Source organism: Anastrepha ludens, chromosome 2 (assembly GCF_028408465.1).
Source record: "Anastrepha ludens isolate Willacy chromosome 2, idAnaLude1.1, whole genome shotgun sequence".
NCBI lineage: Eukaryota > Metazoa > Arthropoda > Insecta > Diptera > Tephritidae > Anastrepha > Anastrepha ludens.
This window is the reverse complement of record NC_071498.1, coordinates 177,869,756-177,897,000: the sequence shown is the minus strand read 5'-3', so window position 1 is coordinate 177,897,000 and position 27,245 is coordinate 177,869,756. Positions and strand designations below refer to the sequence as shown.

At 38.0% G+C, this 27,245-nt stretch overlaps 1 protein-coding gene across 1 annotated transcript; it reads left to right on the top strand.

Moving 5' to 3' along the window:
* The first annotated feature begins 11,508 nt into the window (after positions 1 to 11,508).
* Positions 11,509 to 26,263, top strand: LOC128860597 (carbonic anhydrase 2-like). The gene is made up of 7 exons (XM_054098218.1): positions 11,509 to 11,728; positions 20,394 to 20,515; positions 24,913 to 25,003; positions 25,073 to 25,338; positions 25,446 to 25,596; positions 25,655 to 25,734; positions 25,833 to 26,263. The coding sequence occupies exons 1-7, from the start codon at positions 11,620 to 11,622 to the stop codon at positions 25,944 to 25,946; spliced, it is 933 nt and encodes a 310-aa protein (XP_053954193.1). The 5' UTR covers positions 11,509 to 11,619; the 3' UTR covers positions 25,947 to 26,263.
* Positions 26,264 to 27,245: the final 982 nt, after the last annotated feature.

Genomic DNA, 27,245 nt, shown 5'->3' with positions numbered 1-27,245 from the left:
CGCAAACAAAGACTATACTTTTTAATATTTTTTTTGTGTAGACAACAATGTAACGTCCGAAATGTGTTAGAAATTTAATTGATGGTTAGACATTTACAAAATTGGTTTGTTGCAAAGTATAAATAGGTTCGAGGTTGAAGACGTCGTCCGAAAGTAGGTAGGTGAAATGGGTGAATTGCCGGTCTGGCACTTCTCAAGTAGTATTAAAGAGCCGTTTTGATACCATTATGAGACCTCTCTTTCTCTGAAAGGTCCCCACAGCTTCTGCAATGGGGGTTAAATGGTAACCATACCTTCTCCGCGTGTGTGCCGATCGTCCAGTAACCGGTAAGCACAGTTACGAGTTTGGAAATTGAATGGCGAGGAGTCCAAAGAACTTTCTGAGACCTTCGTATATCGTATTGGGGGCCAAAAGGTTTTCGAAATAGCACTTGAAGATATGGAGCTTCAGCTTTTCTGCGCTTTCCTGAGAAATAATTTGTGCAGTTCCCCTTTAACAACTGTCAGGTGGATGCCGATGACCGGGTAGGAGGCCTCTGAGACCAATCAATTCAGACGATGAACAACCCCAGAATTTTGGGAGTCACCTTTGACAGCTTGCTCTCCTTCTCGGCGCACACAACCGCTATTGCAACGAGAGTACAGAATCGCAACAAGGTCCTCAAGTCGCTTGCCGGCAGCACTTGGGGCAAAGACAAAGAAATGTTGCTGTCGACTTTCAAAGCAATAGGCCGACCGGTTCTGAACTACGCCGCGCCTGTCTGGTCGCCTGGAACCAGTGATACGCAGTGGACGAAGCTTCAGACCTGCCAGAATACTGCCATCAGGACCGCGACAGGATGTCTCCTGATGTCCCCTTTACAACATTTACATGACGAGGCGCACATGCTCCCGGTCAAGGAGCATAACAAAATGCTCGGCAAGCAGTTTCTGCTTGGGTGTCACCGTAGGCCTCACCCATGCAGACACCTGCTCGAGCCTGAGCCACCTCCCAGGCACATCAGGAGACACTTCCTCAATTACGCGGACAAGATCCAGGACAAAACGGACAGACCTCTCCAGGATCAGACAGTATACAGACAGGCAATTAACGACATTCATCGGGAGACCCTTACCACCTTCCTAAGGTCCCGCCCCCGAATGCCGTTATCGGAGTCCAACCACCACCTATCGCAGACGAAGAGCTCCAGCTTCCTCGAGAGTCCCGCGTAATCTTGGCACAATTACGTTCTGGATATTGTAGCAGGTTAAACTCCTACCTATCCAGAATCGACCCCGACATACTAAACATATGTCCTGCATGTGAAGGTACCCCGCACGACACTAACCACCTCTTCACATGCCCCATCAAACCCACTCATCTAACACCTCTCTCCCTCTGGACCCAACCCGTCGAAACTGCCAGTTTCCTGGGCCTACCGTTAGATGACCTAGACGAAGACGACCGGTAATTACACTACACTGACAGGGCGAAGATACTGCTACAACAACAACAACAATAACCAATCAATTCAGTCCCTTTCCTGGCAAGCTCATCAACAATTTCATTTCCCTCTATGTTTCTATGTCCTGGAACCCAGATCAGAGAAATGTCGTCCGAAAGTTAAAACTATAGTATTTTTTAGACTATAGAGTTTTTTTCTAATACGCTCGAACATTTCGATCCCTTCTACTCTATTATGGACAGGTTACTCAATAGGTATGCACCAATTTTTTGTTGTTGTAGAGTTTAGTGGGTGGTAAGAGACTCCCGATGAATGTCTGCCTACATACACTGTCGACTTACTCAAAGACTGAACGTACTTCATTTCAACTATTGCAGAGCTGCAAGAATGAGAAGGAAGAAGAGGCCGTTAAACACCTTCTCTGTTACTGTTCCGCCTGGCAGGCCACTAGGTTTGGATACTTTGGCTCATGGCTCTTCGTTTGTAAATGGTACTGATGACCTACGGGATATTAATGCCAGCCAGATCAGTGCGTTTGCACTTAACACAAAATGGTTTAACGAGGAGTAGCAGATAAACTGCTGCTGTGGTATCACAATGAATCGGCAAGTGTCTAAGAGAGTTGATCTAGAGACCGACGGCCACTTCTACCTACCTATCTATTGACCTAGACCACTCTTCGTGTTTTCCACTTTTCATGATAAGATTGGCCAGGGATAGGTTAAGTACGCTCGGGCGTAACATTAGCATGTTGATACCGCCGATAAAATGTTTTTACAGTCTGTGTCAGAAAAATGGAACCGCGTTTATTTATGAAGTATTAAAGATATATATTTAAAACTTTTTTACATGAAATATGTACAAAGCTACGAGTCGCAATTACTTAATAAGCCGTGTAGTCTTCATCGTTGTCGAGTATAGCCCGGCATCTTCTTCATGCTTTGAACCAGCTTTTCTGCGTAGCTTGTCGACAAAGAGGACCAGATTTTGCCAACTTGACGCACGAGCTGCTTTAAATCGTGTACTGGCTTTCCGGCCAGATTCGTTTTCATAATTTCTCACACATTTTCAATGGGGTTGGCGTGTGGGGGCTGGGAAGGCCAGTCCATCACTGGGACGCCATTTTCTTGTTTCCAGGCCTTGCATAGTCGACTTTGGTGTTTGGGGCCATTATCCTCTTGCAAGACCCAATCATTGTTTTTTTCTGGATACTTAATATATTTTTACCGACTTCAAAAGTCCTCGATTGTAAATTTCGACCATTTTTTCGGCGTTCAAATTTTGGGTGAAGAGTTCAAAACATCCGAAACCGTGCTCGGAGAAGCAACCTCAAACATTCATTTTCACCGAGTTTTTAACAGTGCGATTTTAGTATGGCTTGTGTTGGCCAAGTTCGCTTAAGTGAAACCCAAGCCCAGAAAGTTGCTTCATCCGAGAAAACACCCTTACTCCAATCGCGTTCAATGTTTTTGGTAGCCCAAGCCTTGTGTTTCCCAATGCGTTCTTCTGGGAGCAGTGGTTTTGCTGATGTGTGACGGTAGGATATGTCCAGGAGCATGGTTAAGTCCACAATCCGGGAACTATACAGGCTACAAAGAAGTCTATGTTTATGCATCACAGGTGCCATGAGTACAACCTCTGGTGATGCCCTAAATGCTATGCTTGATTTGCTCCCCCTGGATCTTAAGATACAACAGGAAGCAATAAAAGCAATGTGTAGACTCTATAAATATGGTTTCTGGCACGAAGACGGAATTTCGAGACACAGAGAAATCTTTAAGTTGCTATCTGAGCAGTATCCACTGTTTTTGGCACCTAAAGATGACCTGATACCCACAGTTTCATTTGGAAGGAAATTTGATGTCAGATTTCCATTGCGTGAACATTGGAGCAATCCAGAATGCATTCAGGAAGGTTTGACGGATATTTTCTTTACCGATGGGTCCAAGAATAAAATAGGGTCTGGAGCAGGATGGTACTTAAACGATAGTAATAAGTATCACTATGCTATGGGGGAAAGGGCAACTGTTTTCCAAACAGAAGTTTTTGCCATCCTGAAAGTAGCCGAATGGATAATCGAGAGGAGATGGAGCGGGAAACAGATTGGTGATTTTCAGTGACAGTCAGGCTGCACTGAAGGCCCTGGAGAACGGGAATCAAACCTCAAAGATTGTTCAAGAATGTAAGAAGAGGCTTAATTCTATCGCAAGACAAAACAGGCTTGCACTTATATGGGTTCCGGGACACTCCGCTGTTCAAAGAAACGAAATTGCCGACGAGTTGGCCAACCGTGGATCAGCGGTGCCCCACAAGGGTCAGAGCCAATAATCGGAATCAGTTCCGCAGGGATCATGAATTGGATCAGCGATTATGTAGGCCATCTACATAAAGAGCGATGGTCTGGTCTAGAACGCTGCAAAACTGCAAAGTGTTTAGTGACAAGTCCGAACAGAAAACTGTCAAACTTTCTACTAAAACTTAGAAGGAAAGACATTCGGTTGATGGTCGGCATCATTACGGGACACAACCCATGGGGTCAGCATATGACCACCATTGGAATCATCGAGGACCCGGTATGCCTGTCATGCTTCGAGGAGGCGGATAGCACTGAGCACTTTCTCTGTGAGTGTTCCGCCTTTGCTAGAGCACGGCTACGAGTTTTGGGGTCCGATGCCATGAGAATGAGTAATATTTATTGTCTAAAACTTGAAGATACTTACAGATTTGCCAAAGAATCTGGAAAATTCTCATAGGACTAAAACTATCTCTATCTCTGTCTTTATTCTTTCCTATCTCTTTCTCTGATACTTTTCTCCTTCCCTCCTTGACTATCTACCCCCTTTCCAGAGCTTTAAATACAATGGGCTTTTTAGCCTGATTGTTTTAGGAGCCACCAAATCTCCTGGCGCTCCTTGGCTCGACCTTTTCAAATTTCAGGATATGTCCAGCTTTTTTGCCGTCACTCGTTTCAAGCCGCGCTCGGAAAAGTCATCAACATTTTTGTACACCTTATACCGCTGATTCCACATCACAACAAAACTTTTCGAATGCGTGCATAAAAATACCGCCTCGAAACGCTTCGCGTACTTCTCACTCATTTTTGTTTAGTTGCGTTTAGGGAAAGTTTCGAACGACACTAACCTGCGTTAACACGGGCGTCGTAGCCCTTGAGTAGGACTATTATGCAGCAAAGAGCAGAAAGAAATATATCTTGAAGTTACAATAAAAAAACCGGTTCTTTTCTTCTGCCACAGACTGTACCTAGACCACTCTTCCTGTTTTCCACTTTTCAGGGATGATAAGAGTGGCCATGGATAGGTTAATGGGATAGATACTTGTAAAAGGCCATATTTTCCTTGATTTTCATTAAAATTATTAAAAATGAAGAAGCCAATATATTTTTTTTAAATTGGCATACAGTTTATGTATAGATTAAAATAATATACAATTTTTTTTTTATTTTAATAATTTAAAATGGCGGATGTACAGTCAATTCTTCCAGGAAGGTCGCAGCGGGGTTTCTCAATCGGCGGGCTTTGCAGCATCGGCATCAGTGACCTGAATACAAAAAGCCAAACTTTTTTTTGTTTGTTAATGTGATAATTTCTATATGAATTAATAATAAATGAAAAAAAAATCGCATAATAAAATGCTTAAAAAATAATAATTTTGTGGCGAATTTTCCTACCATTTTTGCTTCGAAAAAAATTTTTTTTCGAAAAATTTTCGAATTGTAAATTCACATAGAAAGTAATATCATAAAAAAGATGTGTGCAAAATTTCAGGGCGATCGGTCAATAACTTTTCGAGTTATCGTGACCTCCAATGCGAAAAATATAGTTTTGAGAAAAACGCGTCTAAAGTTTGATACATGAAAATTCAACCTCTCCCAGCGTCCGAACGCAAAGAATAGAGCCGTTACGGTTGACGATATAAGAAATATAAGAAATACAGTAGATTCTGTTTTTATGCGGGTTTTTTTTATGCGGTTTTGAAATAGTGTGGTTTTTAAAAAAATTAAAAAATGCATGTCGACCTATCGGGAATTGTACATATAAACAAGATTCTAAACCAGCTAAGCAAAAACTCATCACAGATTACATCAAAAATGCTAACCCTACAAGTATGGAACCGCATCATCATCACCATGCATCACCATCCTGATCAGACGTGTACATTTCCTTAAGTGACGGAAGTGATTTTACGCCAAATCCTAAACGAATGCGCAACATGCGCATATTGTCTGATTCTATTTCTGACGATGTAAATTTATTTTTCGATTCTTAAATAAAGATTAAGAAAGAATAAAGAATAAAGATATAATTTTCAAAAGTACAATTTTTTTTTAAGCGACTTTATTTAATTATTTCAGATTCATGCGGTCTATGGAACGTATCTATAGTTCTAATATGGGACTAGTACCCTTTTTTTATGCGATTTTAATACATTATTTCAGATTTATGCGGTTCTTAGCACTTTTGAAACGTATTTATAGTTTTACTATAGAACTGGTAGCGTTTTTTATGCTGTTTCTTGCGGAACGTGTATACCGCATAAAAACAGAATCTACTGTACTTAAATTTAACAGAATCTACTGTACTTAAATTTTGATACCGCCGAGACCATGTTTTTGAGTACATTTTTGCGAGTTTCAGCACTCATCTCACCAATGGCAATTTCATTTCAATTTTTCCCTAGCAAAAATCGACGAGTTTTCTAAATTTGTAACCATAAACTGAATTTCTGACACATGCGCACGGTTATTTTAACAAATTTTGGACCTTTTGGGCTTCAACCACAGAACTAAGATTACAATTATTATTATTAAAATTATTACAAATTTGAGAATAAGTCTTTACACTAATGGCTCAGTAGAACGAGTTCTTAGCATTTGCGTAATCTTATATTTTTACCACAAATAAACATACATACATACATATGTACTTAAGTGCGTACAAACATACAAATATGTCTTTCACTTGTAGACTGATAAGGCTGAAAGCCACCTTAGGCGCGTAATTTTCGGTTACCGGAACCACTCTTGTCAATGACTGCAGGGCTATAACACACCTATGCATGCATGTCTGATTGCGTATGTTTGGCGGTTCGTTAAACCGCGCCGCTTCGGCTGTGTTATTCAGAATTCGTATATACGAGCACGCAGCATTCAGAAATAGCTTGATTTGCTCTCCTAGACCGCTTTACGCACACATCCATACATACATAGAAACGTACGTACTATGCACAAAAGTATGTACATACATATTTACACACATTCATATGTGCTTGTGAACTATTGCATACCGGCTTCATGACTTCGTCTGATCTCTTGCAAAAGTAGGAGCTTCCGGCCAAATGTGAGCGCAACCGCTCAAGCTCCACTTGTGTTAGCCGGCTCCAATTGGTCTTTTGGATATAAATTGAATGCGGACACCGTAAGCGCTTTAGTCAATCGTACCAATAACTGATCTGCAACGGTGGTGTGATCGCATTTGGAAAGCATTTAGTTTTCTATTTTTTATTGCAGCAAATGCAAGAGTTCTGCTGAGTTTTTGAAGAGAAAAATATTCAGTTTCTAGTTTTGTTCAAACTAAATTTTAAGTGAAAGTGCATCAAAATGGTCCTTAAAAAACCGTTATTGTTACTACTACAATTATTGGCCGGTAATAATTTGACTATAATTCAGTTAAACTTAAAAAAATATAAATAAGTCATAATAAAAAAATAGTATAAATGTATATATAAAATAGTTTGAACTATAAAAATGAAGTGCAACATATTTCATAATTTAAACAAGCAGAGTGAAAGCTTTTTTTATGCTCGTTTGTGTTTTTATAAAATACGATTTCGGGGTTATGTACACCTAATTCTCTTTTTAAATAATTCGTGAAAAAAAAACGAAAGTGTAAAAAAAAACTCGTATAAAAAAAAATTCGTGTAAAAAGAAAATTAGATGAAAGCAATATTAAAAAATTCTTTTTAGAGTTCTCTTAATAATTTATTTCGCGCTTACGCATTTTAATTTGTTAAACACATTATAAGAAATAAATTATTAAACAGCGAGAGCAAAATCTGCCGAGTCTTAGAGACTTTTCCTGAAACTAATTTAAGCGCTTCGTACATTCGTGGAAAAATCTCACTCTATTTCCTCTATGAGATTCAAGAAAAATTCATAAAATATTGAAAATCGTGTTAAAACAAAACTATTCGTGTAAAAACAGATTTTTTTTAATTCGTGTTAAATCAAATACGTGTCAGAAAATTCGTCTAAAAAAAGAATTAGGTGTATATAACTTAAAAAAAAATGTGCAATAATTTTTCGCACACCTTTTCTATTTAATGAAAGTAAAATTAATTAAAATAAATTCAGTTTTTATTAAGCAACTATTTTCCATCTTTTTTTGGAATTTTTTGATCAATTTATAATTTATAATAACCGATACCTTTTTTAATATAAATAAAAAAACGAAAATTCAAATTGATTGGGGAATCTTTAATATTGAGAAATTTTCTATTTATAAAGGGTGATCAATGTAGACGCATCGGATTGTAAATTGAAATAAAACGACGACAATTCAAATTGATTGGGAAATCTTTATTATTTTTGTGTAGAACCATTAATGAAATTTATTTTTTTAAAGATAATATCTTTCCAATGTTGGCCGCAACTGCGCTGTAATTCGGCCATCCGTAAACGCCAATTTTGAATGACTCACTGGGGGACTTCAGTCGGTATCTCGTGAATAATTTTAGTAGTGTTTGCTTCCAATGCCTCAACCGAAGTTGGTTTACCCACAAAGCATTTAGACTTAACATATCCCCACAAAAAGCGATATTGCAAATTACAGGCCAATTTCCAAATTATCTGCTGTATATAAACTTTGTGAATGTGTTGTCAAAGACAAGTTATATTTTAGCGTTAAACGTCTAATTGGTCCTAGACAGCATCGTTTTGTAGTTGCAAGGTCCACGTTATCTGACTTATTCGTTTTTTTTTTTCAAGACTGCCACGCAGACTTCCAGAATGGTTTCCAAACTGACGCGATATACACCGATTTCTCTAAAGCCTTTGATAAAATCTCCCATACGATTTTAGTAGCTAAATTGGATGTATCGGTTTTCATTCAACTTTCCTTGATTGGATTCGATCCTATTTAATAAGGAGATGCAGTACTGTAGTTATCGATGGAGTTTCTTCGAAACAGTTCATCGCCACCTCTGGTGTACCTCAGGGTAGTATTTTAGGACCTTTGTTATTTGTTTTGTTTGTTAATGATATTTGCTCGTGTTTTTCTTTTGCTAATTGTCTTCGCTATGCAGATGATCTAAAAGTGTATGCTGAAATAAGAAGCTCTAGTGATTCAGCCGCCCTACAGTCCGAGTTGAATACTTTATTTTCCTGGTGCCTAAATTATGCCGTTTTCAATTCTCTTGCTAAGCTCGCGTTTGTTAGACGTCACTCATCGCACTTCACTGATCCATATACTCTTAAGATTTTATACTCTGCGTTTGTGCAGTCCAAATTAGATTATATCTCTTTTATTTGGAGACCTTATCAAGCAGTCTTAATAAATCGAGTGAAGAGGGTTCAAGACTTCATACTACTCACGCTGTTGTTTGATTAGTCTCTTTCCATTAAGTGACAGAGTTACCTTTCAGGCAGTATCATTAATCTTTGATCTCATTAATGGCAAAATTGACTGGCCGGTCCTTCTAGAAAGAATACAGTTTAATGTTCCTTGCAGAAATTTTCGCCGTTGCAAGATTTTTCGCGCTGGCTTTAGTAGGGCATTATATACATATTGCCAATGCGCCACTCGTTAGAACGTTGTCTGACCTTAATTATCTGTCTCTCTCTTTGTATTTGGACTTTTCTTGGGCCAAACAAGTTTTTCAAACGCAATTAGAAAATTACTTTCCGTGTAAGAAATCAAAATAATACCTTGTAAATATTCGTTAAAATTCAATTGTAACTTTTATATATTTTTAGCAATTTAATGGTTTCTTATGTTGATAATCTAGTTTTACTTCACTTGTTAATATTAAATATTGTAAATTTGTATAATATTTTAGTTCTGAATTTGTATCTTAAATGTCTGTTCTGAATTTTTTTAGACATTAATGAATAAATAAATGTCCAAAGGTGTAATATCACACGACCTTGGTGGCCAATCCATTGGTCCGAAGCTAGTCACGAGTTGTATAGCAAGTGGCGCCGTCTTGTTGGAACCAAATGTTGTGAAGGTCACGGGCTTCAATTTCCGGCATGAAAAAGCCGTTTATCATGTCGCGTTAGCGTTCGCCATTCACTGTTACATTGGCGCCAGCCTCGTCTTTGAAGAAATGTGGACCGATGATTCCTCCAGCCCATAGGCCGCACCTAGTGGTTGTTTTCAATGGTTGTAAAGGCTGTTCTTGAATAGCTTCGGGTTGCTCTTCAGCTCAAATACAGCAATTTTGCTACAACACTATAAGTTGGCCTGGGCGCGGTCAACACTTTTCACAGAGCGTCGATCTTCGTACGATTTGTAAAAGTTGCTGTAAATGTTATCTTTCCATGTTGAAATTTCAATGAATACTGAAAAAAAATTATGTACATATTTAGTTTGCCTGTAGCTACGCGCGATCTGTCAGAAAACTCCTATTGGAAAAAGTACCTCCAATCTGATCACCCCTTATAAATCAAATATTTCCAAAATTTTGAAAATTTTTTGATTACATGAAATAATTTAAAAATTTTAAAAAGCGTAAAAATTCCAAATAATTGTGAAAATTCGTAGCGCTTTTGCCGAAGACTTTATTCGATGATATATTCGCCGTTCCTGTCTACTACCTCTTCCCACCTCTCGACCAATTTGTTGATGCCGTTCCGCCAAAAATCGCCTGGTCTGGTGTCACAGAAGTTGTTAAGCCAGTTTTTAAGGACCTCTTTGTTATCGAAGGTAACGCCCTTCATATGGTTTGACAGGGAGCGGAAAAATGGTAATCGGTCGGTGCAAAGTCCGGAGAATACGGCGGACTCAGAAGCACCTCCCATTCGAGCTCTTGCAGTGCGGCTTTGTGCAACATGGAGCCTGGCGTTGTCGTGAAGAAGTATGGTTAGATCATGTCGATCAGGTCTTGCCAGTCGATTACCCTTATTTACGTGGTGTAGCCAAACAATGTAGAGGCACCATTTCTCAAAATCTCTCGCCGTACAAAAAGTGCTGTTTATGATCCGCGTATTGCTCGATGGCGAGCGAGATGTTGAGAAGCAACTTGAAGGCAACTTTCTTTGTTTTCTTCGTTGAGCTTGTGAGGCACCCAGGCTTCCAATTTTTCGGTAAGCCCCATTTAATGAAGATGACTGAGAATCGTTTTATGATCTCGACTGCTTTCGCGACAGTTCTTCTTCAAAAGTGATTTGAGACGTTCTTCACTGAATTCAGAAGGCCTTCCGCTGCGGGACGTGGCATCGACGTCAAAGTTGCCATTTTTGAACTTTGCAAATAATATACGCGCTGTAGACTCTCATATGACACTTTCTCTATACACGCTGCGAATGTCCCGGGCTACTTCGGCAGCTTGAAAAGCAAAGAAGAGCAGGTGTCGAAAATGTGGATTTTTGCCTCCTGGGTATTCCATTTCTAAGCCTGAAAACTAGTAAGAAATTAAATAACTCAAATTTACAATTAACATAGTTTTGTAGAGCAGAAATAGTTCTATCGAATGAATACCAAACAGCCAAACAGCAAACAAATCGTTGTAAAATAAAAGAAAATATAAAAACGCTATAATTTTATTCCCCAACCCAATATTTACGGTCATACATTCACACATACAAGGCGAAGTCATTAAATGTAGGGGCACTAGACCCACAACAATGTTTTGTACGTTTGATTGTCACGGCAAGGTATTGGCAAAGTAGAAAAACAAAAAATTAAATCGCCTTGTTTTATTCTGTGCTGACATCTACATGGGCACAGCGAAAGAAAAAAACAAATCAGCTGATTTACCAATACCACCTTTAATAGATTCGCCTTGACTTTCTCGTTATTTCATTTATTCATAAAAAGCCTTTTGAATTTAAATTCATTACAAAATTTCAATTTTCATTCAAAATTCGATCGAAAAAATTTTTAAGTTTTTTGAAGTTAAATTAAAAAATGAAAAAATTAACAAATTTCCAAACTGAATGGTTTGGGCATTAAACTTAAGAGGAGGACTTGGCAAATGGAAGGGGTTCTCAAATGCAATCTGCTTAGAGAGAATAAGGATTAATAATTCAAAGGATTCAAAAACAGGTACTGGAAAAGTATTCTTCAAAAAGTGAATTCCAAGTAAAAGAATTGAAAAAAATGTGTTAACGCCCTGTACTTTTTCTCTGAAGCAATCGCATTTCAATATTCTGCAAATACCAAGGCGCATTTATTGAAAGTGGTAGCACTAGACCAACAACGATGTTTTGTACATTTGATTGCCACGGCAAGGTCTTGGCGAAGTAGAAAACCAAAAATTAAATCGCCTTGTTTTATTCTGTGCTGACAGCTGCATGGACACAGCGAAAGCAAAAAAAAAAAATCAGCTGATTTACCAACACCACCTTTAATAGATTCGCCTTGGCAAATGCTGACATTTTTTTATTATTATTCTGATGAAAATTTAGCATAAATGCAAGGTGGCGCAAACTTAAGCACCTTATCAAGATTTGTGCAAATTGTGTTCGTCAATCATATTTAACCCTTGTCAACTTGTGTCTAGCTGCAGTGTACATATATAGGGTCCTAGGGCTCCGCGGAGGAGCAAAGTGCCGCGACAAGGTTCCTTCATCTCCCTCTGTCATGCGTCAGCCTCTTGATTTCGCTCCAGGTTTTATTGGTTTTGAATATGCCAGCTTCCAGATTCTTCTTCCAGATCAGTGCTGGTCTGCCTCTACGACGGCTGCCTACGATCCCAGTCGATTGCCCCTGCCGAGCCAACCCTATTTCCTTTTCGCCATTTCCAAGCGCATTGGTGTCTGGTTGCAACAATTCCACAGGTCAGTAACCTGCAGCATTTGGAGGTCAGAGGCTACAAGGTTCCAGGTTTCGCAACCGTACATAAGAGCGAATTTCACGTTGGAGTAAAATATTTTTATTTTTGTGCGGCCTACTTTTGTGGCAGTTTGTGCAACCAGCTCTAGTCTTTTAGCTGCAGTATACAAACAGGCAATCAATGGAGCGCGTAAAGGTCAAAATAAAGATTTCCATTACTCAGCATAATTTTTTGTTTGCTTAGTAAAAAAGTTGTTCCACAACAAAATTGGATGACTAAATTCGCTCCACCTTTTATAAAGCTTCTGATATCGTCGATAGAGAAATACTTTGAAATGCGCTGCATCAAGCTGGATTCCGTGGCTTTAAGCGTAAATGGTTAAAATCCTACCTCACCAACAGCTCAGAAAGGGAAAAAGTGGTAAATAACTACTGGTTGTTCAATAAGTTCTGGCGGTTCGACAAGAGGGAGCGTTGCTAATAACCTAATTTTTTTTGTTATGTTGGCACGCTCTTCATATGATATTACGTTTATTTTGCCTAAACTCATTGGGACTTAAAAATTCCTTTAAACAAAGGGGGGGGGGGGGAAATGTTAGTAGTGAATACCGAGAACGCCTTCAATCACTTCCAAATGAACTGGCCTCTCTCTACTCTCATGTCGCCATTCCGTGCCTTGTTAACGCTCCATTGCGCACCCGGGGCAGGCCAGACTGGTTTTTTCGACTTTGGACGTGAATTTAACATATTTCTATTATCGCTAACGGCTTGAGCTTCCGGGTAGCTTCCTAAAATTTAATTTTCTATCGGTTTATGGATACAACTTTTAAAAAGGATCTTCGAATAAGACGAAAAGAAGGCCAGACTCGGAATTTATAATTAAGAAAATGTAAGGCAAAATAGATTTAAACGATTTAGCTTACGAAATTCATTTACTAATTTTTATTGATTAATACTTATGGAGTTCTTTTAGATTATACAAATATTTATTAGAAAAAAATATAACATATTTAATTTTAATGAAAAATGTGAGAATTTCTTATGAAGTTTTGTAATTTTTTTTACCGAAACAATTTTACGTGAAGTGCTTGAGACAAAAAAATAAAAAGTTTTCATTAGGTTTTTTTTGCAAAGTAAAACACATATTTCTTTTTAAATAAAAATGTCTTAATAAAATATTTGTGGGAAGTTAAATTTGGGTGTTTGAGAAAAAAATAAAAGGTTTTAATAATTTTGTCTTTCCATAAAACGTATTTTTGTAACAAAAATCTCAGAATTTTTTAGTAAAAGTTGGTTAATTTTTTTAACACCAAAGAAATTTTAAGGGAAGTTAAATTTGGGGGATTGAGCAGAAAATAAAACATTTTGCTACATTTTCTTTTCACAAAACGTATTTTTTTAACAAAAATTTCTAAATTTTTTAGTAAAAGTTGTTTAATTTTATTTTATCAATGAAGAACTTTTGCGGGAATTTAAATTTGAGTTCTTGAGCAAAAAATAAAAGCCTTTAATATTGTAAATTTTTTTTTTTTTTTCATAAAACCTTTTTTTTAACCAAAAATTAACTGAATTTTTTAACTGAAACTTCTTAGGCGTCGATGACGAGCGAGAATGGAGAGTAGGCCATGCAACGATTTGGGCATTTTCGTTCCGCGAGAGAGAAAAAAGATATAACGTAGAGGACAAGGAGAGAGAGAGCTATACCTTATATATATTTAGAAACACTTTAGGCTATTCACGTCTCCCTTTTGTGCGGTCCTTCGTCTTTTCTCCCACTCCCACGCTAAGGCTGTAGTCTAAGTCGTACGACGTTATTCGTATTGGAGGACCACAAGAGAGAACCACGTATATATTATATAAATTAAACAATTCTATTTATTTGATAAATTTATTTTTACGAACCGATCACTTTCAAAGCCGATCTTCTTCTGTTCTTCTTTTACAATATTTTACTTAAGCTAAGCCTATCCAATTTTGCTAACCGTTAATCGTAAATATGTTTTTGCTAATTCCATACAATACCATTCATAAAAAACATTTTCCAGGAATTTATCTACCGCTTTAGCGAGCCGTGTGCAAAACCTTTTCCATTCCCGCAATTTTCCTGCGCAATCAATGAAGATCATTCATATAGTTGTAGTGAGGCTTTGTTCTCATTCAACTCTTGTTGTTGTCGCTCTTACTATTTTCTGAATGAACTTTTATCAATGCGAGCGCGTAAAATCATTGTGAGTATTTAAAGGTGATAATGACGAAAACATTCAGTGGTGGTTTTAATAATCCTTACTTAATAAGTTGGGGAAGTTAGCACGTTCCACTAACTTATATAAGGCGTTAGAATATAACAGATAGAGAAAAAGAGGTACGCGTAAACGTACAGCACTAACGCCATATTACTATAGTAGAGCGAAAGAGAGCCACATATTGTTAGAATACGACAGATCGTATTGTGCGTGCTGTGGCAGTACGCGTTGGCGACAGACGCTATATAGTATATGCGCAGTTGATATACCACGTATGTTATTTTTGTACATTTTGTCTATTTGTATTCTCTGCAAATGTTGTGAATTTATTTAGATATATATTCTTTCTCTTTCTCTCATTCTCTCTCGTGCGTTTCCATCTTTCTTTGTCCTCCTTGAAAGTTTCACTTCTGTTATGTGCGCTACGCTACACGCACTTTTTATTAAAAGTTCTTTAATTTTTTTTAACACCGAACAAATTTACACGAAGTTGAAACGAGCGTTTAACAATTTCAAGCATACATTTTTAAATTTGACTTTTATATTTATATACTTTTAATATACACTAATATACTTTGAACATAAGCAAACTATTAAGGAAGTTATTTCCAAATACAAAAAAAAACAAATTTTTAATCCTTGTTTTCAGTAAAGAAATTAAAAGTAAGACTTTTTCCATTAGACAAACCCTTTCGACTGTAACCCACTTCATCCTAAAATATTTTAATGATTTTGAAAAGTCTTTAACTTCAAAACTAAAAGAAGAGCTACTATATTTATTATGAAATATAGAACTCAAACAATCGTATCTGTATCAAAGAAGGTGTGAGTGATTGTACGTGCATTTCTCCCTATTTAGTGATTTGCCCGATGAAAGGAAATCGGAGTGGTACAACAATTAATCGATCAGTCAAATGTTTGATTTTGAAACAATCTGGTGACTGTTGACTCGTTTCTTTTTTAAATTTATAGAGCTCCCGTGAGCCACTGTTAATATTTTACCATACATATTTTTAACACAAAATTCCAGAAGGATCCTCTGCTCAACTTAATTCCAAAAATCCGATTTAGTGAACTTTGCATAATAGGCTAACTGTTAGGTCGCACTCAAATGTGATGTAAAAAACAGGCGGAAGTAAATAACAACACAGAAACAAAATTTTTCGCATGTACATATGTATGTATCTATGCATGCATAAAGCGCGATGCGTTGAGAAACGAGAAATTCCGGCTACTTTTTGAGCAGACGGTGCATTTATATGATAATTTAAAGTAAAGAGTTTAGAAACAGCACCAGAATTTGTTTTTTGATGAAATATTTCAACTTTTTTGCAAAAACAGAAATCATTAAAATTAGAGGAAGTTTTTAAATATGACAATATTTTAAGTATCAAATATTCACGCAAGTATTGTAATTCCCCAAAAATTACAATTTCGGGTAAATTTCGGATTTTCCTAATGATGGTGACGATTTTTGGTATGTTGGGAATTCCATACGCAGAAACAAGAATCTATCGATAATGACTAATGGATAATGACTAGTCAAACGCAGAAAGTAAAAGAAACGCATAATATCTACATAAAATATTCAAAATACACGCATGCACACGCACACATACATATAAGTGGGCATATATGTATGTGCATAATTAATTTTATTTAAAAAAAAGTGTGGCTACTGTCCAATCGAAAAATACAAAAGAAGTATTTTAGTAGTTACAAGACAATGGAAATAAAAAACGGTGTGTGGTTTTTTTTGTGGTGAATTTATACAAGAACGAGGTGTTTTAAAAAAATAAGGTGAATTTTCAAATTACGCCGGCTATGTACATTTGACTTTCGATTATTATTTTTTTATGTTGGTACACTCGTCTCGAAGATATGTTCATTTAGCAAGATGGCATGTTTAGTTTGTTTGTGAGAGGCATAAATAAGACAAGTGTTTGGAGGAGTTACCTGTGTCTCAGGCACAATATTTTATAAGAGCGTACAATTGTTGGCGTATGCCGATGATATTGACACCATCGGTCTTAACCACCGCGCTGTTAGTTCTGTCTTCTCCAAACTGGATAACGAGGCAAAGCGAATGGGTCTGGTGCTGAGCGAGGACAAAACGAAGTACCTCCTGCCTTCAAACAAACAGTCGGCGCACTCGCGTAACGGCACCCACGACACTGTTGACAGTTACAATTTCGAGGTTGTAAAAGAGTTCGTTTATTTAGGAACCAGCATTAACACCGATAAAAATGTCAGGCTGGAAATCCAACACAGAATCTGTCTTGCCAACAAGTGCTACTTTGGACTAAGTAGGCAACTGAGTGGTAAAGTCCTCTCTCGACGAATAAAATTAACACTCTACAAGGCTCTCATCATGCCCGTCCTAACGTATGGCGCAGAAGCTTGGACGATGACAACATCCGATGAAGCGACGCTTGGAGTGTTTGAGAGAACAAGATTTTTGGACCTTTGCACGTTGGCAACGGCGAATATCGCAGGCGATGTATGAGCTTTACGACGACATAGACATAGCGAATAAAGTTCCAGCGGCTACGTTGGCTAGGTCATGTCGTCCGAATGGGTACAAACGCTCCGGCTTTGAAAGTATTCTATACGGTACGAGCTGGTGGTAGCAGAGGAAGAGGAAGGCCTCTTTTGCGTTGGAAAGATCAGGTGGAGAAGGACTTGACTTCGCTTGGTGTGCCCAACTGGCGACTTGTTAAACTCGGCCAAAATCGCCTAAGCGATTATCGCGCCAATTAAGAAGAAGAAGGAAATTGGGTCCTTCTTCTCTGAGTTGCGTCAGTACTTCTCCTGTTATGAGGCAATAGCCTGGGGCCTTCTTATTTTAAGTGTTTTTATCATTTCTTTAACTTCATTTTTCGAGAATTTTTTTATGGGTGGGTCCATTTGGTGCGTGTGTTCTAGGGTATCTTTTACTTTTTGAGCAGTGCTTGGAGAGGGTTCGATTTTGTGGGTGCCGAAAACGCGGGTTAAGTGACGAGCAAATGGTTTTGTCTTTTCGAGACCTGTTTTATGATTGATTGTGCTAGAGTTGCCCTTTTTAAATTTTTTGTTGCTTTCCATAGAGAGTCGCCAGTGGCAGGTGTTGCATCAAGTTTGCTGCGATAGTTTTGGATCTGAGAGTTATGTTTTTTTTTACGTACTTTGAGTTTTTAAGTAATTGAGTTAAGTGATTTTTTGTCCTTAGGGTGTCTGTTTTTTGCCAAGTTTTTCTTGTTTGTTTTTTTCTTTCAGTTCTTCTTTTACCTCAAGGGATAACTGCCTGGGGTGTTGCTTGGTGAGACAGGGCAAAATAATCGATAACACAGGTTGAACTTCATATTTTGGAATAAATTTGCTACAACAAAATCTTCAACGATTTCTTTCACAAAGTTGGAGAGAAGATGTCTTCAAAATAGCGAAAAATATAAAGTTAAGTTAGTTTTATTTTATTAAGGAGGCTAAGGAAAGGGAACAAAATAAAAAAAATGGGCTCTAAACCAAAACAAAAAAAAAAAACAATTTTCATAAAACTCCACCGCTCAAGAGCTGATCCTGTCAATTTTATTGAGAATAGCCTTACCGTGATGTTGTTCCTTTTGTATGGGTGACTGTACTTCTTAAACAGAATGTTTAATGATTAAACCTAAGCCATGCGATTTAAGCGCTAGCGACAAAGGCCATCGGTTTTCTGAATCAGAGTCAGTAATATTTATCAACTATTTACTTATCTAAGAAAATATTAGACATTTAGTTTACATAGAAATTTGATTTATATTTTATTATGTTAGTGGTGTTCACATTTTTTGGTATTTGCTCTATACGTAATTTATTTTATTACTATTTCAAAAACATTTAAGTTCTAGACAATCTTTTAATATATGGATTATAGTATCATAGGTATTGCGATAGGGACAAGTGGATGGCTGAGATTTGCCGAAATGAGACTTACGTGTTAAGCGCTTGGCCAAGCCACAGACATGTCTATATGACAAGGTAGATTGTAGGTAGTTCAACGGGAAACCTAGGCGCCGACCAACCAGGGTTTATTGTTTTGTATTGGTTATGGCAATAAGTTTCCGTCCTTTTTTGGCCAAAGTTACGAATTATTTAAACAATTAATGTTCCATTGGAAGCTACAACTTTACTCCATCTTCAGGCTGCATACGGATTCCTCTGATGAAAAATTCGAGTTCTTTTCACTTGATCCATTTATTGAGCCAGTTTGCGATGCTCTCGTAAGAAGTGAACCGCTCTCTACTAAGGGTTGACTGCATTGATCGGAGCAGATGGTAATCCGAAGGTGCAATGTTTGGGGAATACGGCGAGTGGGGCAAGATTTCCCAGTTCAGTCCCTCTAAATATTTCTGGACCGATTTAGCAACGTGGGGCCTGGCGTTGCCATGCAGCAAAATCAGTTTGTCATGTCTACCGACCCATTCCGGCCGCTTTTCTTTGAGAGCTCGATTCAAATGCATTAGCTGCAGTCGGTAATGATCGCCAGTGATGGTTTCAGATGGTTTAAACAGTTCATAATATATGACACCCTTCTGATGCTACCAGATGCACAACATAACCTTTAAAGGTTATAATATTTTTTTCGCTATCGAGGGACCTGGTCCACCTGGCAGGCTCCAACATTTTTAACGCTTAGGGTGATCATAATAGACCAATTTTTCATCGCCAGTGACGTTGCGATGCAGAAAACCTTTTCTTTTCTGCCCTTCAAGAAGCATCTCACACATCACCAAACGTCTCTCGATATCCCTCTCCTTGAATTGATGTAGCACCCAGTTACCTGCTTTCTGGGCCATTCCCATCGCATGCAAACGTTTACCGACGCTTGATCTGTCCACATCCAACATCAATTTTGAATGACTCGCTGGAGGGCTTCGGTCGGTATCTCGTGAATAACTTTAGTAGCGCTGGCTTCCAATTCCTCAACAGAAGCTGGTTTATCCACAAAGCATTTATACTTTGCATATTCTCACAAATAAAAGCCCAAAAATATCACACGATCTTGGTGGCCAATCCACTGTAATAAATATTAGAAAAATCTTCAATTCTTGTCAGATACAATGTGGCGTATGCACATATTTACGATGAAGAAGTTTTGATATGAAATTGGGGTTTTATTTTAGTATATTTTATTTGAGATTCTTCTGCTCATTTCTTCTTTTTCGCAAATACTACACAAATTCACTTTATTAGGCAGCAATGAACTCAGGCCGGTATCATTATGAATATTTATGACATAATCTTAATTATCTTTTTCCTACACACCTGCATACATATGTACATATGTACACATTTACAAACATATCGAGCAGATCTGCCTCACTTTCCATTTCATGCGACATCTATGCATGTAAGTGACCTACTATCAGATGTTATGTCTCATTAGAAATGCATACCCGAATTCGTGATGAACTCTGCCCGCGCTCGCTCGCACACACACACACACGTGCTCATGCATATGTGAGCATGATAAATTGGCACTCTTTAACTTTTATCTTTGTTTATGTTACGCTTCATTTATTTATATTGCTTTTTTATTACAAACATATATTTTTGCACACTTTTTCGCAAACTACTTTTAGCTTTATTTAGATGAGTTACTGAATTTATTTAATTTATTGTTTTTTCGCACATTTCATTGATAAACACAATTTTTTTTTTATAAACAATAACAGCTCGGCCAATTATGGAACGAAAATCTCCACAATTTGATTACTGTGACCCGAGTAGATGGCGTGATGAATTCCCGACTTGCGGAGGACTCTCACAGTCGCCGATAAATTTGGATAATTTCAATGTAAGTAATGATGAATGCGAATCGAATGTTTGTTTTGGGATTACTATCACATATACACATATATTAGTCGAAAAAGTCTTTTCGTATTTCTAATCAAACTTCAACTAATTTTTTTTTATTTTTATAATGAACTTTATTAAACCAAATATGTACCATTTTGGTCGACCACCTTTTGCCATTTTTCTTCTAGAGACATTATTCCATCAGTGTAAAACTTTTGTGGTTTCTCGGCGAAAAACTGCGACAAGTAATTTTCACAGGCTTCTCTTGAAGCCAACTTTACTCCATTAAGGGAGTTCTGCATTGACCGAAACAAATGGTATTCCGATGGTGCAAGGTCAGGACTATATGGTGGATGCATCAAAACTTCCCAGCCAAGCTCTCCCAGTTTATGCCGAGCCATCAAAGATGTGTGTGCCCTAGCGTTGTCCTGATGGAAGACGACGCCCTTTCTGCCGTTTAGTGCCTTGGCGATGTCATGGCAGCTTATGTGGCAGTCCTGGTCAATCTTTTCCATAATTTCATCGACTTTTTCCACGATAGGTCGACCGGAGCGAGGTGCATCTTTCACATCGAAATTTCCAGAACGGAAGCGAGCGAACCATTGTTGTGCTACACGAACTGATACAGCATCGGTTCCGTAAACTTCACAAATTTCATTGGTGGCTTGCATGGCATTCTTCCCTTTTTTATACAAAATTTCAAAATATAGCGAATTTCTTCATTATTTTCACTCATTTTTGAACAGCTATAACTTTTTTTCAACTTCTCCGAATTTAATTTTTTTTTTGGTTAAATGAAGCTTAAAATGTCACCTTTCTAACACTATATGATATGACACAATGTGATTGGTAGCACTGGAGATAGATGACTCCAACGACATCTATTGACAAAATACGGAAAGACTTTTTCGACTACCCAATATCTACCTACATATGTACATATGTCAGGATTCTATAGTGATCCGAAAGGAGCCCCTCGGTGAAACATGCCAGTTGTCAACCCTTAATGAGCCTAAATTTGACACTGGGGTTATATTAATAACCTCCTTCCTAATTCTATTATAGTATGTATATTGGAAGACTACCTCGGTTAAATATATCAATATTAGTAGAGTGTAAGCATTCAAAAAGAGACTCACCTCGTCTGTTTATGTCGCTGCTACCCCGTGCCGAATGGTGCGCATTCCGTCGCAACCAACCTCCACGTGCAGACCTCTCACACTGGTCCATTGGACAAGGTCTCTGAGAGCCTGCGATGCGGGTCATCTTCTTCAAAACACAGGTACGCCGATGTAAGCAGAAGGATCCGACCTCCGCTCTACTCGCATACTGCCATCACCAGGTCTGCGTTGCAAAACTGCCATTACAGTTCTTCCTAACCAAGATGAACTTCTTATCTTACTTTGAGCGGCAGAAACCTATAGCGTGTAGTTGAGCTTGTCAAGACCAGCGAATTTGTCTTGCGACGATTCCTGTATTAGAGCCACCCTCACTCCTACCTCATCCAATATAGAGCAGCATATCCTCCGTTGCCGCCCTACAGTGATGCAAATTCATTTTCCTGTTTCTACGGGTAGGACCACTTTAAGATGCCCTATCCCGTACCTCAATTTACCATGCAGGCCTTTAGGATTTACTTCGATGATTGCTATTACTTCGCCATAGATCTTTGCCGTTTTCCATATCTCTTGCACGGCCTCTCACTAGGGTCCAATCTGCGGGATGCTTCTCTTCATTTTGACCTTTTAGCAGTGAGAGTGTAGAGATATTGGAGGTGGGATCCACACCCTCACAGTCGTTCGAAAAAGTACATCCTTCATAGCCATAGTTCGTCAAGGCTACGGATATGAGCTGTAAGAAGCTCTAAGGACTCGTTGTTGCTGCATCCGACCATCTCGACTCCTTTGTGCGATTTGACGTCATCAGACAAGACAATGTTTTTAATAGAACCTTGAGTGATCTATGTAAGAATAAATCTCATTATTTTCTCTTCCAAAAGTAGCCGTTTATCGTTGGTTATTTTGCCTGCCGACTGACCACGGTCGATAATGACTACCTGTAGCTCCGGCGGAGAGTTAAAGCTAGAAATGGCTTCAAACGCTTGTTATCAGACGCGCGTTTAACGTCGAATCTTTGGCACTTTGAAGATGCGCTTGCGGTTTTCCTTGCCAAAGCTGCTGCCTGTGAAGTCAAAAGTCTTAAGTCGAGGACAGTCTCCGTTTCCCAAGGCCTTGTTTTGACTGAGGCCTTCGACTTTAAAGGCTGTTTCAGCTTTTACAAGGGGCATACAGTCTCGTTCGTCTTTCTTGTTCGGCTGGATTACTAGGGAGCTTCACGATCAACTACCGTCGTATTCAAAGCATGTTGCTTCTCATACTTGCTTCTTCACCACCGCCTTATCTCGAGATGATTTGGGTAAAATTTGCTCTGCTTGTCAAGAAATTTGACTGCGTTTTTGTAACCCGATATTGTCTTCTGCTCCAGGGTTTTGTCCGTCACATGCTTCTTTGGAGCATCATCCGATTTAGTTTCCAGATCAGTGATCTTCAGATCAGTTGTGGGCTTTACAATCTGGTTCTTGGATACTGCGGATATTCAAGAGATACCCGTTCGTGGTGTAGACCGTGTCGCCGACTACTGTTCGATCCGACAGATCACTTTCGGAATCGCTACTCATTTTAGCCTGCTTTAGGACAGGTTGTTTTACCCCAGTAGTTTGCCGAGTTCGCCAACTGAACAACCGGGGGCTCAGTAACATAAAATAAAATAATAGTTAATACATTTACGATTATTGTAATGCTTTTCTAAGAATTTTGATTTATTTCATTCTCGCTGTAAAAAAATTCCTAGATATGCATACTTTTTCGCTGCTAGAGTGGACTAATTCCTAAAGAAAAATCATTAAAATTGCGAGAGAAAATGTTTTTAGAAAAATTTAGTTTTCCAGCAAAGTGTCAACCATAGTATGCAAAATTTTTATTTAATATGGAAGCATACACACTTAATCCACCGCCACTGGCCGCCGTAGCCGAATGGGTTGATGCGCGACTACCATTCGCAAGTGAGTAGATTCGAATCTCCGCGGCTGAGTCCCCAACATGATAGAAGAAGTGTTTTCAAATAGCGGTCGCCCATCGGCAGGCAATGCAAACCTTCGAGTGTGTTTCTGCCACGAAAAAATTTCTCATACAAAATATCTGCCGGTCGGAGTCGGCTTTAAACTGTAGTTGCCTCCATTTGTGGAACAGCATCAAGACGCAGGCCACAAAGAGGAAGAGAAGGTCGGCCAAACACCAAGGGTGTAAGCGCCAATTATTTATTCATTTATTTGTTTAATTTAAAACGACATCTAGACGAATCTTTGGAGAGACGCTTTATTTTTGAGATAGAATGTTGAAACTAAATTTTCCTCCGTCCATCTGATGCTATGTGACATAACTCCCATTATCTAATGGACCCTAGGGGTCTAAGTGAGATCTTTTTACAGATCAGCCAGCACTACCTAACCTACTAATACCATTGCATATGAAAACTTAAGGGGTTAGGGGTAGTCAGAGGCCCGAAAAAATGATGATTTTCAATAATTTTCTTTTGTTAGTCAGTTGCTTTATTTTACAAAAATAAAAACATAGCATTAATACATCAGGTTTCGACTTGAATTTAGCAAAATTAAAAAAAAAAAATTAATAATTGTAAAAGTTATGGCTGTTAGTGTGGAGGCCTTTTCTCCAGAAGTCCCTTGCGTTGATCATCTCAAGCCCTTGGAGATTCATCTAAAATCAATCGGACAAGAGAAATTAGATTTATTAATAGATAATCTTAAGCCTGATCGAAGCTTTTTTTTGCAAAATTGGCAATATGGCGGCCTCAGGAAATATTTTTCAGATTTTCAAGAAAAAAACCGACAATTAATTGTTTAAAAAAATCAAAACTTCTGAAAAAAAGTCCTTCGATTAGCCATGCGTTTTTTGTTTTTCAAAAGCAGTATAAATTTTATTGAAATCTAACAAGCGATTTTTAAGTTAAAGTGATCACCAGTTTAAAAAACATAGTTGTGAGAAAAACGCATTTAAAGTTTTGCTCTGGAGCTCTGGATCGTCCGAGCGCCCTTTGTTTTTTGTTGAATAACTCGAAAAGTATTTGTCGGATTCACTTCAAATTTTCACACAAAATTGTTAAGATAACACACAAATGCAAAAGCAATCCAATTTTTTGAAAATTCTGACTACCCTTAGACCCTTAAAAATGTATTATTGACAAAAAAAAAAACTGAATGCACAAAATAACAATTCGGGTAATTAATTTTTTTCAATTCTGCATAATTTATTTTATGAATAAATGAAAATGAAATACTTTAGTTAAATATTTCTTACACCGTTTACGTACTATTTCCAGTCTCAGGCTGGATCACTTGGGCCTCTTATCTTTAAAAACTATGCAAAACCTTTTGCTCATCCGCTCAGATTGGAAAATAATGGCCGTACAGGTAATAAGCGACATTACGTTTTTCTTAATGTGGTCCATACATATATCAAATTTTCTTTTCATGCAACAGCTTCCATTAGAATACCAGAAACTAGTCGCGGACCCTACCCAACCGTTACTGGTGGTCTATTGCGAGATGTCTACGAGGCGCAATCGGTGCATTTTCATTGGGGCTCGCCGACTGGTGATAAGGGCTCTGAGCATGCTATAAATGGCCGTCGTTATGATGTCGAATTGCATATTGTGCATAAAAATATGAAATACGGTAACACAGAAGAGGCAAGACGGTATCCAGATGGTGTGGCTGTATTGGCCATTATGCTGGAGATTGTGGATGTAAGCAGGCAGAAATGTAGAAAAATGAAATAAGAATTCTACTGTTCCTATTTTGTGTGCCCTTTTTGTATGCTCTTTTTTATACCCCATGACATAAATACTTGCAGAATCCAAAACAATACTATCCCGGATTGAATAAGGTTTTCAATAAATTACCAAGAATTGTGGAAGCTGGAACGAATGCAACTATAAATCAACAATTAACTCTAAGCCATTTTTTGGGTGACGTTGATACCAAGAATTTTTATGCCTACAAAGGTGTGTGGCCATAACAGATCTTCCATAATTTAGATTTCTAAAACTCATTCATTTTCAGGTTCACTTACCACACCACCCTGCGCGGAGGCAGTTACTTGGCACGTCTTCCCAAAACCACTTTTAATATCGCGAGATATGGTAATGCATACTTACTTACTTACATACTAACTAAACACAATTCGCTCAACATCAAATCAAATAACTTTCCGCATTTCAAATCTTTTTGTTACATGCAGATCAGCAAATTCTTCCAACTTAGACAGAATAATGGCACACCGATTATAAATAACTTCCGGCCTCTACAACCATTGAATGGTCGTGCTGTATACAGACGTAAAGGCGGTCGTTAGGTACAACTACAACTTTCCAATCACAATGGCGTTCCAGTTGGGAAGTGTTGGGTTTGGGCTATCGGAACGACTCGGGCTTATTTATATTCAGCCAAGGACTGACTAACACAGCAGCATTCCGAAAGCATTTGCTGCGAGTGTTTTATGCTGTTACAAAAACAACCACAATGGATTTAATTGGTCAAAACCTCCACCACCTATAATTTAGTGTAATTTATTTAATGGTAAATCGATAGTATATAATGCCATGTGTTCATACAAGAATATTAAGCCTATAAAAGATATCGAAAATAAACGCATATTCCTCTTAGACTTAATTCAGGTGTTTGAGTTGAACTTTGAGCCTGGGTTTATTAAAAGATTTATAGTATAATGATATGAAAAATATTTTTTTTGTACAATATAACCCGTTATATCCCGCTGTTAAGAGTATTTTTGCCCTTTTAGTCAAAAAATACAACAAAAAAAATCAAACGATTTAGGAATTATTATTGATTCATTACTATTGATTCCTCCCAGTTGTTGGCCTTGAGTTTCCCATGTCGCCCATCTTGATCTTTGTTTGCCTTTTGCTTTCAATGCAAATGTTTTAGCGTAAGCTCTCCTGAGTTACATTCTCATGGTATGGCCTAGCCATCTTAGTCTTTGGGCTTTGATGAACCGCACAACATTTTGCCCTCTTATAAGTTGCTCCAGTTCATGGTTCCATGTTGTACTCGCCCCTCGCCTTTGTCTTTGACTGCACCGAAGATTAGCCTCAAGATTTTTCTCTCGATTACTTGGAGTTTGTGTTTGTCTCTGTCCAAGACTCTGATCCGCAGCAAAGAACTGATAGGACTATAGATCTATACAGAGAAGTTTTGCAAGGTCTGTTCAGCTGCTTCTATTTAAATAGTTTAATAAGTGAGTAGAATACTCTATGTGCTGCTTATGTTCTCTGGTAGATTGTGATGCTCATTGCGTCGTTATGGGTTAGTTTAAACGTCAAATACGTGAAAGTTTTCACCGCTTCAAATTCATCTGCCCCGATTTTGATTGTACCAGATGCCACATCAGTTTTCCTGCACATCAACATATATTTTGTTTTTTACTCGTTAATTCTCAATCTAAAATATTTGTACTGAAATTATACAGTCTGTGTCAGAAAAAAGGAGCCGCGATCATTCATGAAGTATAAAAGATATTTATTAAAATTTTTTTTTTTCAAGAAAGTATGTCGCAATTACTCAATAAGTCGTGTAGTCTTCTTCGTTATCTTCTTCATGCTTTGAACCAGCTTTTCTGCGTAGCTCGTCGACA

Excerpts from the sequence above, each read along its gene's own strand:
- LOC128860597 (XM_054098218.1), top strand. The coding sequence starts at position 11,620 with ATGGTTTGGGCATTAAACTTAAGAGGAGGACTTGGCAAATGGAAGGGG. Across the intron at positions 11,729-20,393 it reads TTCAAAGGATTCAAAAACAG|CTCGGCCAATTATGGAACGA; the intron begins GTACTGGAAAAG and ends AAACAATAACAG. Across the intron at positions 25,597-25,654 it reads GAATTTTTATGCCTACAAAG|GTTCACTTACCACACCACCC; the intron begins GTGTGTGGCCAT and ends ATTCATTTTCAG.